Genomic DNA, 16,958 nt, shown 5'->3' on the forward strand with positions numbered 1-16,958 from the left:
ATTGTGAATAACATGTTCCAATATTTCGCTACTGACATTTACTTTTTTTAAATTGTCAGTTATTCCAAAAGTACTTTTTTCACTTGGGTGTCACCCCCTATCGGGTGTCACCCAGTGCGGACCGCACCCCCGTACCCCCTAGAGACGCCACTGTAATACAGTACAAATATGAATTCAAAGACATACATAGTTTACGTATTTTTCAAGTTATAAGTATATATCTTATCTTATATGATACAGACGTTACTTCAAAAAAAAGAAGATGATTACGTCCGTCGCGTCATGCATTTAGTTATGCATATTAACCAATGCGAAGTCAGTGGTACTGGTTTTTTTGCTGGCTAGCTCAGGCAACCCATTCCATGCTCTAATAGCTCTAGGGAAGAAGGAGCTTTTGTTCAAATTTGTCCTACATATATGCGGCCCTCTGTTCCTATTTTTTTTTTATACGGCCCTTGATAGAAAAAGGTTGCCCACCCCTGGCAACTACTAATCTCTTCTCTAAATCAAACTTTCGCTATTTTAGTTGGAATTATTTTCTAACAGTAGTAATAGGCCTACATCTATATCAGTATATGTTTGAAGATGAGTTCTGGAAGACTGCGCGATAAAGATGACTCATATCATGTAAATCTGGATCCACCATTACACGATACCAAAATTAAAGATTATTCAGCGCAAAAACGAGATCTACTAAAATATAACAAACGGCTTTTAGCTTCAATTGTTGTGTTTTCATTAATAGTATATTCACGGCTTATACTTACATCTATGGACGACTTCAACTTCAACCACTTCCCCTTCCGAAGTTCCCATTCTGCTTTTATTGGTAGATATTTTCTAGGTAATTGATTCATTCATTCTAATTATTCTAAATATAATCTGTATCTAAATTATCCTATATAGGCTATATAGCCTATTATTACTAATATTACTATTACTATACCTACTATATATTTATATATATACTAAGTAATAACTAATAGACTAGTAATACTTTAACTATACTCAGTATGTATACTAATACTGTCTATAGATACTATAGGCCTACATTGGCTACATGTCTATACTATTTTGATTACAATCTAATAAATCTAAATCTGTCATGAGCATAACTTGTCAGATTTATTGACTTATTAGAGATTTATAGACTGGGTACACTACCGCAATGGAGGTGCCATGGCTGAGCGGTAAAGCACTTGGCTATTAGTATTAGCCTAAAGTGGGGGTTCCTGGTTTGAATCCTGGTGAAGACTGGGATTTTTAATTTTCCTCCCAGATCTAATGGGTATACCTGACATTAGTTTGTGAAAAGTAAAGGCAATTGGTCGTTGTTCTGGCCATATGACAACCTATAGTCTATAGTTAACTGTAAGCCACAGAAACAGCTAGATGACCATTACATCATCTGCCCTATAGACCAGAAGGTCCGAAAAGGGGAACTTTACTTTTTTACACTACAGCAACAATAAAAATGTATTAAGCCCTGTAATTAGTTAATTGTTTAATGCTAATTTTCTCTTTCGGCCAGTCTTTGCTTTTTTAATATTATATATAACAAACGAATATTCACATTTGCTAGAGTAACACACCTTTAGTAAAATAACTAAATTTAGAAAGCCTTCAGGAAAGAAGACGCAAAAGTAAAGTAGCAATTATACATAAAACACTGAACCATAATCTTCAAATACAAAAACAAAATTTAATAAATGAAAGTACCGGTACAAATTTAAAGGCACATTCCTCGTTCCATATGATAAGACAAAGTTGTACAAATGCTCCTTCTTCTCTAGTGCTATTAGAGCATGGAATGGGTTTCCTGAACTAGCCAGGAAAACCAGTGACTTGGCAGAATTTAAGTCATTAGTTAATATATGCATGACTGAATGCATGACGTATAGGACATAATGATCTTTTTTTTGAAGTAACGTCTGTATTATATAAGATAAGTATTCTTTTATGATACTAATTTTAAAAATACTCCCCACACCAAGATATAAAACATATTTGCCCCATCTAAGATGATTTATATTGTCTGCATGGGTGATATAAAACCCCCATGAAACATATGTGTATGGAACTCTGTGAAAAGTGAAAGCTTGGTTAATTCACAATCCACACTTTTAAATTGTTCACCATCCTTGTTTTCTGGGTACAAGATGAGCGCCATTAGGTCATGGTGAATGTGAAGACAACATTGTGATAAACACAGTGCTTTTTTTTTTTTGTAAAAAAAAATAGGTGCCGGTACTCAGTGATGAAATAATGCCTAACTTTTAACTACTAATAAATTAATAATAAATGTTAAAATACAAGAAAAGTAATAATTTACAGGGCCCATCCTAACTATTGCGGGGCCCTATGCGAAACTCATTGCGCTGGGCCTAGTCTGGGTGGGAATAAGGATAATAAGTGAAAATTAAGATTTTGTATTAGAAAAAAAATTCGACTTTGAATTTTATTTATTCTTTTCTAAGTACAAAATTGCGATCAAATTAATTTTACTTTATGAACCTTGCAACCTATGGCATATTTATATGCCAGTGACTATAGAAGTAAATAAAGTATTGGACCTTCCAATTAAGGTGAAAATTCACCTGATTATTATTACATTTTATTACATGAAAGCTGACAAGAGCTTTTTTCTTTTATCGCTTAGGACTTGCGTTTTCCGCAATGAATGACACCAACAAATGGCACTTTTGTCTATTTTTTCAGGAGCTTTTTATAAGTTTTCAGGAGATTTTAATAAATTCAGATTTCCAGGAATTTTTTCGTATATATTTTGCAATTTAATAATTACACCTAGAATTAGCGCGGGTCCTATGAAAGCGCGGGGCCCACTGTGACCCCATAGGTTGCAGTGGCCTAAGACCGGTCCTGATAATTTATTCCCACATTGAAAAAGGTGCGGGTATGCCGTACCAGTGTGTACCGTCACAAAAAAAGCACTGGATAAACATAATATAAAAATGCATTTGCTCATTTTCATTCTTGCCCATTTATTTATAAAATAGATCCTAATCCTTTCTTCTACCAGACAACTTTTCTGAGATACCAGAGTATTGATAATTAATATTACTTTTAATATAGATATATATATATATTGACTTCACAATAGATCTTACCTTTTTTTATCCATAAATTGAAATCTTTAAAGAACTTTCAAGTTTTATTTGTATTTTATTTCAATGACTTGCACTTATTTAATTATCTTTTTCTAATAACTTCCATAAATTTAGGGAGCAAGTATCCAAACGATAAAGGTAAAATTATAAGTAAATGTCAGTTATGTGCTTGTGTAAGAATCATACTAATCATAGATTATTTGGCATAAATATATTTAAACAAATTTTTTTTTTTTTTTAAATTGTGCTTTGAATCTGAAATTAGTTTTATTTCTTATTTTTATTTTACTTAATTCGACAGCTATTGGATGCTTGCAGTTTTTTGATGTTGATGATGCCAGTGAAATTAGGTGGGAGCGAGATGTTAACAGTAGACATGGACTAAAGATTGCTATGAACAGTAAGTGCTTGTATAACAGCTGCCAAAACCTTCAGTTTTGTTGAGCTGTTTACATTTTTTTTTATTATCCAGACCCGACCTGCTTGTAAAGTCAGTGGCAGTATCTGCACAGGTTGGAAAGGTTTTTCCCAGGTACTTTGTCAGAATGGAGAATTGGGAGCAGTGGCTGAATGGTTAAGGGCTGAACCTGGGGGTCCTGGGTTCGAATCTCTGTGAATTTAAGACTATGATTTGAATTTTTGCTTTAGTTGGGGAAAGGAAAGACAAATGGTCATTGTGAGGCCACATAACACTCTGCTCAGTAACTGTTGGCCACAGAAACAGATAATCTTAACATCATCTGCCCTAATATAGACCTTTAACTTTGTCAGAATGCATTTAAATACTAGTGTGGAGTTGAAAAATTCATGTCTCTAACCATGAAGTTTTGAATATGGCCAATACTAACAGTGTCTATGCATTATTGACACAAAGTCATGTCAGGCACATGCTAGACTAAAATATTCCCAATGAGATCTAAAGCTTAATGCTGACCCTGCAGAGGAAACCATCACCAAGGTACATCCAAAATTAACTTACAGAAATGTCTGGAAGTGGGACCTTGGTTGTTAATAAAAATATTTGGGATCAGATTTTACATGCTGTTATGACACTAATAAACATGACACGTAACATATAGCAGCACTAAGGTACCAAGTAACTGAGGAAAGAAAGGAAAGAAATATGGGTAATGGCAAAACATAGATAAGATTTGAGGAGGATTCGAACTACAAACCGTACCTGATGCCATCACCTAGCAGAAATCAGGTACCTGCCTAACTTCCAATTTTGCTATCCAGCACTAAAAACAAAGATCTTTCTAGCAAGTGTCTGGCATCACCACACAGGGTCACATGACTACACAACCCTCCCAGGGGCCACCCACATTTCAATACCGTATATAATAGTTCCCACTAGTTCCCACAAACAATTGTATATTTAGGGTCAACACATATTGAAGCTAGAGGCTTTTTCCAAAGACAAACAAAGACCATAATTGAATTGTGATCTATCTCTCTCTAGCATTACATTATGATGAAATTAATACATAATATATATATATATATCTACATAGATATATATATCTTTGAAGTTGTAGTAATAATAATAATAATAATAATTTTATTTATAAAGCGCTGTTAACAAACAAAATGTAGGCTCAAGGCGCTGTAATAACATTACAAACACAAACACGACAGCTAAAATGACAGTTAATCTAAAAAAGTTTTAAACATATAGGTCTTAATGTTCTTCTTAAAAGTGGTGTAGCATGTTGTCTGTCTGAGATCAATGGGGAGTGAGTTCCAGTTTGTGGAGTGAGTTGGTCATTGTGAGGCCACATAACACTCACAGAAACAGATAATCTTAACATCATCTGAACACTCACAGAAACAGATAATCTTAACATCATCTGCCCTAATATAGATCTTTAACTTTGTCAGAATGCATTTAAATACTAGTGTGGAGTTGAAAAGTTCATGTCTCTAACCATGAATAAAGCTAATAATAAAATAAATAAATAAATAATAAAATAAAACTAATGAAACCTAAATGAAGTTTGAAGCTTCAAACTCAATTTATGTTATGACACCAGCAAAGAGGAGCTATGGATAGGAGAAAAAGGGAGATATCTCTTCACTGTGTGTTGACGTAAAAGCAGAACCATTTCTTTGCATTGAAATTTGACATAGTTTGTTTTGCCAGAACAGGACTATTGAGTCACAGCAATCTACGCCAGAGATTCATCTGGGCATCCCGCTGTCTTTAGTGATAATAGAGGCTTGTAATTTATCTCAGTATACACACACAAAAATAATATTTTTAATGACATAATTCAGCAAGATAGGAGAATAATTGTATTTTTTATTTTATAATACTGCACAATAGAGCATAAAGTTTGAAAACCTGTTTATTAAGTCAATCAAACATATATATTTTTTTACACAATATACTGCCAGGTAACAATTTCAAACATTTTCTGCATCAAAATTAATTATTGGTTAAGGGATCAATCATTTATAATATTCATTTTCTTTAAATACAGATGATAAAGTGCATATGATATCTGGTGATGTTATATTGAAGCATGAACTGTATCCAAAAGCTCAGGTTTTAATGATGGGAAAACCTGCATCCAATAACAGTGATATCACTTTAAAAGAGTGGTTGCTGGAAGTGATTGAAGGAGAAAAAGGAATTCGGCTTCACATTCATTCTTCTGAAGCACTACATAGTTTTTTTGTCGTTTTGAGTGATATTAATGTGATGGTATGTGAGTACTTAAACACCTTATTTTATTTAGCTTCATCAATTGGCCAACTGCACACTATCTGGCCACCCTGTCAGCATCTATATAATGGCTATCGCTAATACAACAATGTTCACAATAGCCAGTTTGTTAAATGGCTGGTTTGATGATAAGGTTTTTTATCATAATATAAAAATGTTAATGACTGAATATTTAGGCTTAGAAAAAATTTTTTCTAATCATAATAGTGGGAAGCATGGTAGAGAAACTAAGTACACTTGAACTTGGCTTGGCTACTTCTGAAGGGGGCTTGATGTTTGACACATGACTTGAGCAGAGTTGTATTTACTGAGCACCTAAAGGCAAAACAGAAAACCTTCTCCCAGATAGGGTTTAGGTCGGAAGGGCAGTAGATGTATTGCCCTCCCCCCACCCCACCCAATTGGGCAGCAGGGAAACGACATCATATAAAGATCGGTTAAAATATCACTAACAAGTTTTGATCACTCAGAAGTTTATGGTGGTGGTCGGGGGGGCATCGCCCCCACCCCACCAAACGGCCAACATACGGGGGAGGGGGGGGGGCAAAATAATCTAAATATATGTTAAAATATAAATAATTAGTATATATTATTTACATTAGTAATAAATTCATATACAAATCGAGTGGGGGGCAATCGCCCCTACTGCCTCCCCCCCCTTCCTCCGGATCTGCCAGTGCATCCAGGGCACTCATAACTGTTGTGATCCGGTGGTTGATTTATTTCCTGTCAACATCTGTCCTCCGGAGTGGATTTTCTTTTGGTCTCAAATGTGGATCCCATGGTCTTTGTAAGAAATCTACAGCTTTCTCTTTGGGAAGCTAGATGCTCTCTTCTGTCAGTTAAAACAAGTTGGTGCATAGGCTGATCTTTAAAGCATTTCTTAGAGGGAGCAGTTATATTGAGAACAAAAATATGTAGTCTCTACACTTTTTATACAAAAATTAGTGTCTGCAACTGTCAGCTTGTTTATTAATTTATTTAAAAGGGATGGTCTAATTAATTCAATTGAAAAAAGTTATAATTGGATTTGTTCTCAGAATCCAATAAATTTTCCAGTCTGGATTCACGCTGATGTTTTACAGGGACCTTTTGGAGAAAAGCCTTCAGTAGATATGAGAGATTTTATCTCGGCACAAAAAAAATTCTTTCCAAGGTAGGCGTATAACATAGATGATAGATTATGATAAAAGCACATATCTTGCTCAATACACTAGTACATACTCAAATAAGAGCTTATTTTCCAAGCCTTTTTAGCAAGGAACAAGCTGCCTATATCAGTAAGCAAGACAATAACTTTAAATTTATTCTCTTGAAATCTCATATTTAGTTAACAAGAACGAAAAGAATATCTTTTGGATGTGCATATATCATATCCCTCATCTCTGAAATAAATGAGATCTAGTTATTTTGCTCTTAAAATGATCAAAACCAAGTACAGTTCAATGTTGTGATGTAGCTATTGCTCTATACAAAGACTTGCTGGATACTGGCAACCCATTCCGTGCTCTAATGGCTCTAGCAATTAAATGTTCCTAAAGAATGTTCCAGCACATTTGTATGGAATTCATCCTAGTATATAGAATAAGTAATGTGCCTTTATCTTTGTGTCTTTCTGAGTATTTTATTAGGTTGTCTTTGTATTAGTAACTGAAGGGATGATTCAGTGTTTTATGTATTATTGCTAATTTATTTTTATTCATGGTCTTGAAGTGCCTCTAAATTTAGTGATTTTACTAATTATGTTACTCTAGACCAGTGTTTCCCAAACTTTTGATCTATGCGTAGGCCCTAAACACCCCCCCCCCCAAAGGGATTTATTTTAATAACAATCAATCACTTTTTTTTGTAGGCCTACATAGCCTATACACACAAAATAATAATAACTCTATTGCAATTTAGTATTGAATTATTCAGTTTATTTTTGCATACTTCAGAGACACAGCAAATACATTCTAGAAAAATAGTTTTTACATTGAAAAAGTGGATGTGTCGATGGAAGTTGTAACATCCCTATCCATTTCTTGATATTTGTAGAAATTTGTCTTAAAATCTAAAATGGCACCGTATTTGAGTTTGTAAAAACTTAAAATAAGTAATAAAAAGGATTTAAAGGTTATGATATTCTATTCTTATTTATAAACTGCATGGATATTTTTTTAAAATCTGCATAGTTACCTTATAAACATGCCCATATCGTTTTAATAAGGATTATTCCCCATTGCCCTAACAGCAGCCCTAAATGTGGGCCCTAATGGGCACGGTTATCTTTTGCACATTGGCGTCATTAGGGGCAAATAGGGGCAACCCTAATCGTGACAATATCTGCTCAGAATGGGTAAAACCACTTCCGGATTCATTAGGGATTTCCAGAATCGCACCATAATCAAGCCCATACTAGCCCCAATGGTTTAGTAACTGACATTTTTATTGGGGCTCAATTAAGGAAAATCTCTATTATGCCATTATCATTCCGATGCTGGCCCAAATGGTTTAGTAACTGAGATTTTCATTGGGGTTCAATTAGGGGAAAATGTCTATTATGCTATTATGGCTCCGTTACTAGCCCTAATTGTTTAGTAATTACCCCCTTCAAACTGTTCAGGTACCCCTGGGGGTAAGCGTACCCCACTTTGGGAAACACTGCTCTGGACAAATGTGAATCATTGTTAGCTCATTAATCTAATCCCTCTGCTTTTATGTCTGTTATAGTTTCTTTATGTTTTCTTGAGTTAAAGGGTCCCTGACAGAGGATGCATATTCTAATGTAGGTCTAATGAAGGTTGTATAGCATTTTAATTGTATATGTTCTTGTTTGATTTGTAAAAACTTCTTTTAACTCTTTCTCTCCTAATTGACGATACTATCATCGATTTTACCACTTTAAATTATTTTTTGGTTTATAAACATTAATTTGTGTTATATAAAAAGAGCATGAATTCACATTTATTTCTAAACCAAAAAAATAAAATATTTTCTGATTACAAAGCGACTGAAGTTTAATCATAACAGGGAAGTGAGCTACAGAGAGTAAAATGAATAACTCTGTCGAATCATGGAAAATAATTACGGAGAGAAAGAGTTAATAAACCCCAAAACTTTGTTACATTTTATCTTATCTTATATAATACAGACGTTACTTCAAAAAAGAAGATGATTATGTCCATTTTTATTTGTAATGTTAATATGGGAATATATCCACAATAACTTTACATTTATTATACAGGTATTTTTTTTAGTCTGTGTACCATGAATAAAATTAGTTTTTAATTAGATTTTTTTTTTCTCTTAATAATCGTCATTTTTTGATGAGTGTATACTGTTGGACATGACTTTGTAAACTAAAAATTTATTATGCAATCGTCTGCAAATATGTAATTAAAAGGGTTTTTGTTTGATTTCAGATGTACATTGTCATTTGGCTGGACTACTGGAAGTCACAGTGACCTAAGTCAAAGTGCCTACTCTTGGGACACAGTCTGGGATATGCTAGACTTAATCAACTGTAAAAATGTCCAAAATGAAATAGTTTTTCAGGTACCAGTACTTTAAATTTTTTAAATTATTTGTTCACTAGTTTGAAAAAGAAAATCTGGACAAATAAATGAACTGCCTCTTAGTTTCATAGAAAACAATGAGTTCATCTTCTTATCTTATCTTATTTTATAAAATACAACTGCATGACGCATAGGACGTAATCATCTTCTTTTTTAAAGTAACGTCTGTATTATATAAGATTTGAAGAAGACGTAACTTCGAAAAAAAAGATGATTACGTCCTACACCTGCTCATAGGTCAATCTAGTCATCATGTTAACCAATGATTTAAATTCTGCCAAGTCATTGGTTTTCCTGGCTGAATCAGGCAACCCAGTCCATGCTCTAATAGCACTTGGGAAGAAAGAGCACTTGTATAAATTTGTCCTAGCATATGGAACAAGGCATGTACCTTTATCTTTGTGTCTTTCTAAGTATTTTATAAGGTTTTGGTTTTGTATTTGAAGATTCTGTTTCAGTGTTTTATGTATAATAACTACTTTACTTTTAAGTCTTATATCCTGAAGGGTTTCTAAATTTAGGGATTTTACTAAAGATGTTACTCTAATCAAATGTGAATATTCGTTTGTTAATAATAATCTCATTGCTCTATTTTGTGTCTGTTCCAGTTTCTTAATGTTTTCTTGAGTTTTGGGGTCTCAAACAGAGAATGCATATTCTATTATTAGCCTAACCATGGTTAAATAACATTTTAGTTTTATGTTCTTATTTGATTTGTAGAAATGTATATACTATAATACAGACGTTACTTCAAAAAAGAAGATGATTACATTTTACGGGTCATGCATCTAGTCATGCATGTTAACCAATGACTTTAATTCTGCCAAGTCACTGGTTTTCCTGGCTGATTCAGGCAACCCATTCCATGCTTTAATAGCACTAGGGAAGAATTTCTTTTAATAAACCCTAATGCTTTGTTTGATTTTTTTGTAGTTTCATCAATATGTGGATTCCATGACAGTTTTTCATTTATTATAACACCTAGGTATTTTGCATTTTTAGTCTCAGTTACTGGTTTACCATGAATAAGATAAGTGGAATGTATTTGTTTTAGTTTGTTTTGTTACTCTCCATACTCCCCTTTATATTGGGCAACTCAGGTTGAAGGCTTAGTCTTGGTAATAAAGAGTACCCCTTTTCAGAATTTGCAATCTATATAAACTTCCACTGTTAACAAGAGGGTCATGTGGCCAACACATTGAGCAACTGCATTTACTTTCCCAATGTAACTATTAGACTCAGGTGGGTCCCAAAATTTCCAAAGCCCAGTCTTCAGCAAGGTTTCGAACTCAAGACCTCTCAGCTCAGGGGAGGGGTGCTTTACCACTGAGCCAACATCTCCCATAGTCCTGGTAATGATTTTGACTAACATTCTTATGATATGTATAGGACAGTGAAGAGCCTATCTCTCATTCGTAGCCTCTAGCAGAAAGGTTCTTCTTGACCAATGGTCTCAACTTTATAATACTGTTATAAACCTGGTGGTGACACAGATGGGGGTAGTATTGTGTGTGTTTTTAGACTATGCAAATTGCCCCACTCCAGCTCTAGACGAGCGGTCAACTGTGACAGTACATGCCATTTCGGCAAGGACCTGTGTTGTAAATATTATGCAAGCAAGCCACAGTGAATGTCATCAACCAGTGGTCAAGCAATGTTCCATCCGGGTCTAGAAGGCCTGTAGTGACCCTATATAAGAGCGAATGTGTCAAGAGTCTTAAGTCATTTCACATTACCTTGTAATGTGACCAGTACGAGGGAAAGTCAGAATCAGCACGGTGTGTGAAGCCGGCGCAGTGGCTACGTTTTTGGACAGTCAGTATAATGTTGTTGTGAACTATACAATATTTGTGATGTATTTGAAATTAAACTGTTACTATTACTTTGGAGCCCTGAGTTGTGAGGTTTTTAAGTTCGTTGTGTCGTGTGGTGCAGTTTGCAGAGAGCCTGGATAGTGACAAACATAACAGTACTGACATGAAAGAGCTCTGTATGTTATTTTGATTGGTTTTACACATTTTGAAAATCCCGTCAGAGCTAAAGATTATTATATCCTTTCCAAAACCTCCTGCCATAAGGTTATATTGGGAAATTAAAAGCAGTTGGTCATTGTGCTGGCCACATGACTCTCTTGCAAACCTTTATATAGATTGCAAGTGTATGGTGGCTGCCTGGTCATTCAGTTTGCACGCTGGACTGTTGTTTGGACTTATCTCATCCCCCGTTGTCCTGCAGGAAGTAAATTATCTTAAATTCTGAAGGAACATCTGAAACATGTCAAGCATTTAACAAACATGATATGGGTACCTTTTATTACCAGGACTAAGCCTTCAACCTCAGTTGCCCAGTATTAATGAGAGTACTCAGGCTGAACACCCATACCTCAAGAATCCTTTCATATACTTGCACTCTATCACTCCATCGAATGAGATGGTGGCTGGCAGGGTTTGACCCAAGACCAGGGAGGTGGCAGTGCAGAGCACATACCACACTGTCTAAACCACATTAAACATGGTAACACTGCGGTGACCTTAGCCTAAAACCTTCTGCATTACTGTTGCTTATGACAGAGGTGTCTTTTAATAATTCAGAATACAAAACTCACAAGATGTTAAATTACCTGTACAACTAATATTTGCTATTTCAGCACACACAAAAAAATGTATGTTAGGTTTTTAGTTTTTAATTTTTTTGTCAACAGGCTCGACTGTCACTTGTTCACAATTCAGTTCCACAACTAAAATGGCTGGTTGATAATGTCAAGTCCTCAAGCCTGATGGTCTGGCATGAAGAAGGAGATTCTGTTGTGAATGAAGACGTCATGTACATATCCTACAAGTTCCCACCCAATACAGTATATTTCAATCTCAACCATGACCGGTTTCAGCTGTTGTTTAATAATTATAGACATTTCTCAAAAGACAAAGTTGATCCCCATGTCTTAATTAAAGACCAACGTGTCTTTAAGCTTGAAGACTGGTGGAAAATGGGATTTTACCTGCAAAATAATTCAGTCCTTCCTAGTACAGAATCTATCATTATTACATCTCCGAATGTTTCCTTAATGTCAGAGTCAACACTTTGGCCTTCCTCTAATGAAAGTATTCAAGGCAGGATCATTTTCTTCAACAGAAATAATTGTGAAAGTGTAAGTCTTGTCACTGGACTCAATATTTATGTCTCTCTCTTACACTATGGGGATGACAGATCTACTAATAGCGTAGGCATTCGTTGCTTCATTGGCATTGGGGGTGAGATAGAGGTTGCTGGTGTTAATTTACCAGACAGTATAGACAATTTTGGACAAGCTGCAAGAGTTACCCCAACCCCTACAAACTGCTATCGTTTTAAAATTGTTAACGAAGGAGCAAAAATTATTTTCTGGGTGACTTCCCTCCACGATTGTACAACTTTAGAAAGTGTGTCAGAACCTGAGCCCTTGACCCCTCTGTTAACAGTTCCCATTCCTGCTGACGTGTTTAGTAGAGCGCCATATCTGTTTAGTTTAAAAATGGAAGATGTCAGATGTCAGGTTCTTATCGATGAATTGAGAGTTAATAAGGAACTCAAATTTTAATTTTGTAATGAAAATGTGCTTTTTGATTCTATCGCTGTGGTGGGTTTTTTAAAGCGACTTTTATCATAGAAATGTATCTATTGCTCTTAAATAGTAGCATATGTAGAAATCACGCAAGTTCACAGCAAAGGTATTGAATTTTTGTTTCACGCCAATTTTAAAATTTCACCTTTTTATGTTTCATATAGCAGTACAGGTATATGGATTTTATTTTTGTAGTTTTAAGCAGGTTTTCTGATTTTTTTTGTTGTTGTTGCTTTTTATTTTTTGGAGCTGTCCAATATTCACTTGCCTTCTGAAATTTACTGCATGTAAAGGGAAAAAAGTATCCCTCTAAAAATTGGGCACGATATGGCCCAAATTGTGGCTGGTGTGCCAGAAATCCAAAATCCAAATCCCTCTTTAAAAAAAAGAAAATCATAATACCTGATACAGTTGATCAATTATTTGCATAATATTTATTCGTATGATCCGTGTCACAGTATCTTTACTATGCATTAGATTTTTATGTATGTTTGAGTAACATAACAAAATCTTAGACGGACTTAATGATAGAGGTGCACACTTTACATGGATATTATTCAAATGGACATGCATATATACTTTAATTGACATAGATATACCTTAGTGGGACATGGATATATATATATATATACTTTTGTGGTGTTTTTTTTTTTAGTATTGAGGGATTTCATTGAATTGTATTAGTCTCTCAATTCAACATTACACTTGAGCACAGATAAACCACAAGCTTTACTGCATTCAAGAAGAACATTAAGACCTACATGTTCAAAACATATTGAGATTACAAGTTTGATATTTCAAGTTTTGTTGTTAATTTTTATTATGTTCTCATTATATGGAAAGACAAAGGCTTAGCCCTCAACACCAAAATCAGACTGATGCATTCCCTAGTCATGGCCACATTTTTATATGCTTGTGAGTCTTGGACGCTGACTGCAGAGTTAGAGAGGAGGATCCTAGCAATGGAATTGAGATGCTACAGAAGGATCCTAGGTATCACAAACCAAGTGATTAGAGACATGGACATGCTATCATAATAAAATGCAAGCTATAAATCTATGGCCATATTACAAGGTCTTCGTGGCCCGCAAAAACCTTCCTTCAGGGAACAGTACCAAGAAAAAGAAGACAGAGAAAGTGATGGGAAGACAACATAAAAGAATGGACGGGCCTGCCATTGAAAGAGCTTCTAACTAAGGCAAAAGACAGAGAGGAATGGAAAAAGATGGTCGTCAAATCTTTCATGGTGCCCTAACTGTCCAACAGATTAAGGGATAGGAAAAAAAAAGTTTAAAAAATGTTCTCAAAGCACTCTGAGTTTGCATTATGTTTGTCAATTATTATTGCTATTTTTTAATTATGTACTTAAGTGACACATTTATAAGTTCATTCGAAGATGTAAGTCCTTTTAAACTTCATCCAAAGAAAAATAATATAAACCTAAACGTGAGAATGAACTTGAAATTACCTAAGATGAATACAAAATAAATTGAAAGATATTAATACAATTCATTGATATTAAAGTAAGCTCATTTTTTATACTGACTGTATGAACTAATCAAAAAATGATATTGATATGTGCCATGATCTTTCTTTTATAGCATTTCAAAAACACAGGATATATATGATACTTGACTCTTTCTTTGAATTTTCTTTCAAATATTTTTCCCTGCCATCAAGTATGTTTATTTACAAAACAACTGATCAAGGTCTCAACTTGAAGCTCTGCTGGTCATCTGCAATGTACATTTTTTTCTCTTTTGTGACCCAGTGTGTTAACCTATATTAATTTAATGCTGCTCCACAACAGGCCAAGATTTGTAACACTATTCTTTGAGTTGAAAATGTCAATGGATGTTTCTCATTTGAAGTCCAGATTTTTAGTAAGAATATGCTTTTGTTACATGTTATGCTTTAGTTGTGACCATAAGATGGTACCATAGTGCTTAAAAATACTTATATCTATGTGACTGTAGATAAATGACAAGCATTCCAAAAGTAAAACAGAAAAACTATTGTCAGCCCACAGTCATATACCGGTATAATAAAGCTATAAAAAAGAAAACTCTTTTTTAGAATAAATTTTTATAATGGTTACAATCTCAAATTCATGTCTGTTTCAGTTGTTGCAAACAATGTTTGAACTTTTATATATTTTTGTAAATATATAGATCTATCTATAATAAGAGCTTTCAGAATATATATTATTTTATATATATATTTAAAAATAAATTTTACACATTTTTACAAAGAATATGCTCTTGGTACATTTATGCTTTTGTTGGTATTATAGTAGTATAGATGGTATTATAGTACTTAAAAATACTTATCTATCACTGTAGATAAATCACAAGCATTCCAAAAAAAGTGAAACAACAAACCTAGTGTTAAGGTACCGTGTCTATCGAGCTATCATCCTCCCTACATTGCTCATATGCCTCAGAAACGTGGATAGTATATAGGGTGCGTCAAAAAAAATGTATACACACTTTGAACTGTCATAGAGAATTTATTTCCTGTTTTACAATGCTAAATTTCTGGAAATGGTAAGCTTAATGTCCAATTGGAAAAATAAATGTGATTGATGTGAGAAATATCCAAACTGGTGGCCTTCAGCATCAATACATTGCTGAGTACGAGAGAGTAATGTAAGTGCTAGTAGTGTGCTACGCATTCTGAGGAATGAGATTCAGGCGGTGTGCGCAGAAATCTCAGTGAAACTTTGGTACGATGTACGGAATCAGTGTTGACTCGTACTCAGCAATGTATTGATGCTGAAGGCCACCAGTTTGGATATTTCTCACATCAATCACATTTATTTTTCCAATTGGACATTAAGCTTTCCTTGTCCAGAAATTTAGCATTGTAGAACGGGAAATAAACTCTCTATGACAGTTCAAAGTGTGTATACACTTTTTGACGCACCCTATATAGAAAATCTGCAAAAAAACTGAACCACTTCCACAGGACCTGAGAACAGGGAAGCGCTCACAAGGTGGACAAAGAAAACACCCTCAAAGCTTCTCTGAAAGCCTTTAGCATTGATCCAGTCTCACGGCTCCTTACTGAGTGTCATTGGATTATTATTATAGCTTTTTATATAGCGCTACTTTCATGCTTATAGCATGCTCAGAGCGCTTTTGGTCCAATCTCATTTGTGGACCGGTGGGTGGGAGGGGGTATCTAGGAGTTGGTTTTCCGTGCTGCCTTTGGGCGCTCAGTAAACACAACTCTGCCCGAGTCGGGTGTCGAACCTCGAGCCCCCTTCTAGGTAGCCAAGCCAAGTTCAAGCGCACTTGGCCTCACGACCACGCTTATTAAAATAATTAAAGATGCCTTGCTTCACTTGAGCTGGTGTACTACTTTTGATCTCGTATGTCTACTTCATTCAGCACAGCACAACAAATATTAATAGTAATCACGTAAGACCTTTATCAGCAGACGACATTTATTTCCAATAAAATAACAGTTCACTGGCAATCCCTGCCACAAAGAGATACATATTATGCTTCACAAATCCAATGGAATATTCTAAATACACAACTGATACTAAATCACAGAATCAACTACATTATAGACATCCTTACAGCTTAAGAACATGGCGACTACTGGCCCTCTAACCATGAGGTTTACTCCCAGAATTCTCGATCAAGTTTCACATTCAAGTGAAACACAACAAAAGTTCTCTACTTCGTGATCCCCACTAATTCATGTCACTAACAATGATGAGACATCCGCAGCCACCTGAGAGACAGAAGCACATGATAGAGCATCATGGCGAAGCGCTGTGAAGACTGGTGCTCAAATTGGTGAGGACAAGAGAACAGCGCTGGCAGAAGAAAAGCGTTATAGACAAAAAGCAAGGCCAATGACACTAGCTCCAGCTGGAAAAGCCTGCCCAGTGTACAGCCGAACATTCCGGGATCACATAATTAAGTCTCAAA

At 34.9% G+C, this 16,958-nt stretch overlaps 1 protein-coding gene across 2 annotated transcripts; it reads left to right on the forward strand.

Annotated features, from left to right (window-relative positions):
• Window positions 1–578: 578 nt before the first annotated feature.
• On the forward strand, window positions 579–15,268 carry LOC106058670 (uncharacterized). Of its 2 annotated transcripts, XM_056030352.1 has the most exons (7): window positions 579–844; window positions 3,243–3,266; window positions 3,430–3,528; window positions 5,612–5,835; window positions 6,897–7,012; window positions 9,261–9,393; window positions 12,115–15,268. In XM_056030352.1, the coding sequence occupies exons 1-7, from the start codon at window positions 586–588 to the stop codon at window positions 12,988–12,990; spliced, it is 1,731 nt and encodes a 576-aa protein (XP_055886327.1). In that variant the 5' UTR covers window positions 579–585; the 3' UTR covers window positions 12,991–15,268. The 2 variants fall into 2 exon arrangements, with proteins under 2 accessions (XP_055886327.1, XP_055886328.1); XM_056030353.1 differs by lacking the exon at window positions 3,243–3,266.
• The last annotated feature ends 1,690 nt before the right edge of the window (window positions 15,269–16,958 follow it).

The sequence above is a fragment of the Biomphalaria glabrata genome, chromosome 5 (genome assembly GCF_947242115.1).
Source record: "Biomphalaria glabrata chromosome 5, xgBioGlab47.1, whole genome shotgun sequence".
NCBI classification, from domain to species: Eukaryota; Metazoa; Mollusca; class Gastropoda; family Planorbidae; genus Biomphalaria; species Biomphalaria glabrata.

Bases quoted from the DNA above. Each gene is read 5' to 3' on its own strand.
- LOC106058670 (XM_056030352.1), top strand. From the start codon at position 586: ATGAGTTCTGGAAGACTGCGCGATAAAGATGACTCATATCATGTAAAT. The intron at 7,013-9,260 runs GTAGGCGTATAA...GTTTGATTTCAG, and splicing joins CAAAAAAAATTCTTTCCAAG to ATGTACATTGTCATTTGGCT. The intron at 9,394-12,114 runs GTACCAGTACTT...TTTTGTCAACAG, and splicing joins AAAATGAAATAGTTTTTCAG to GCTCGACTGTCACTTGTTCA.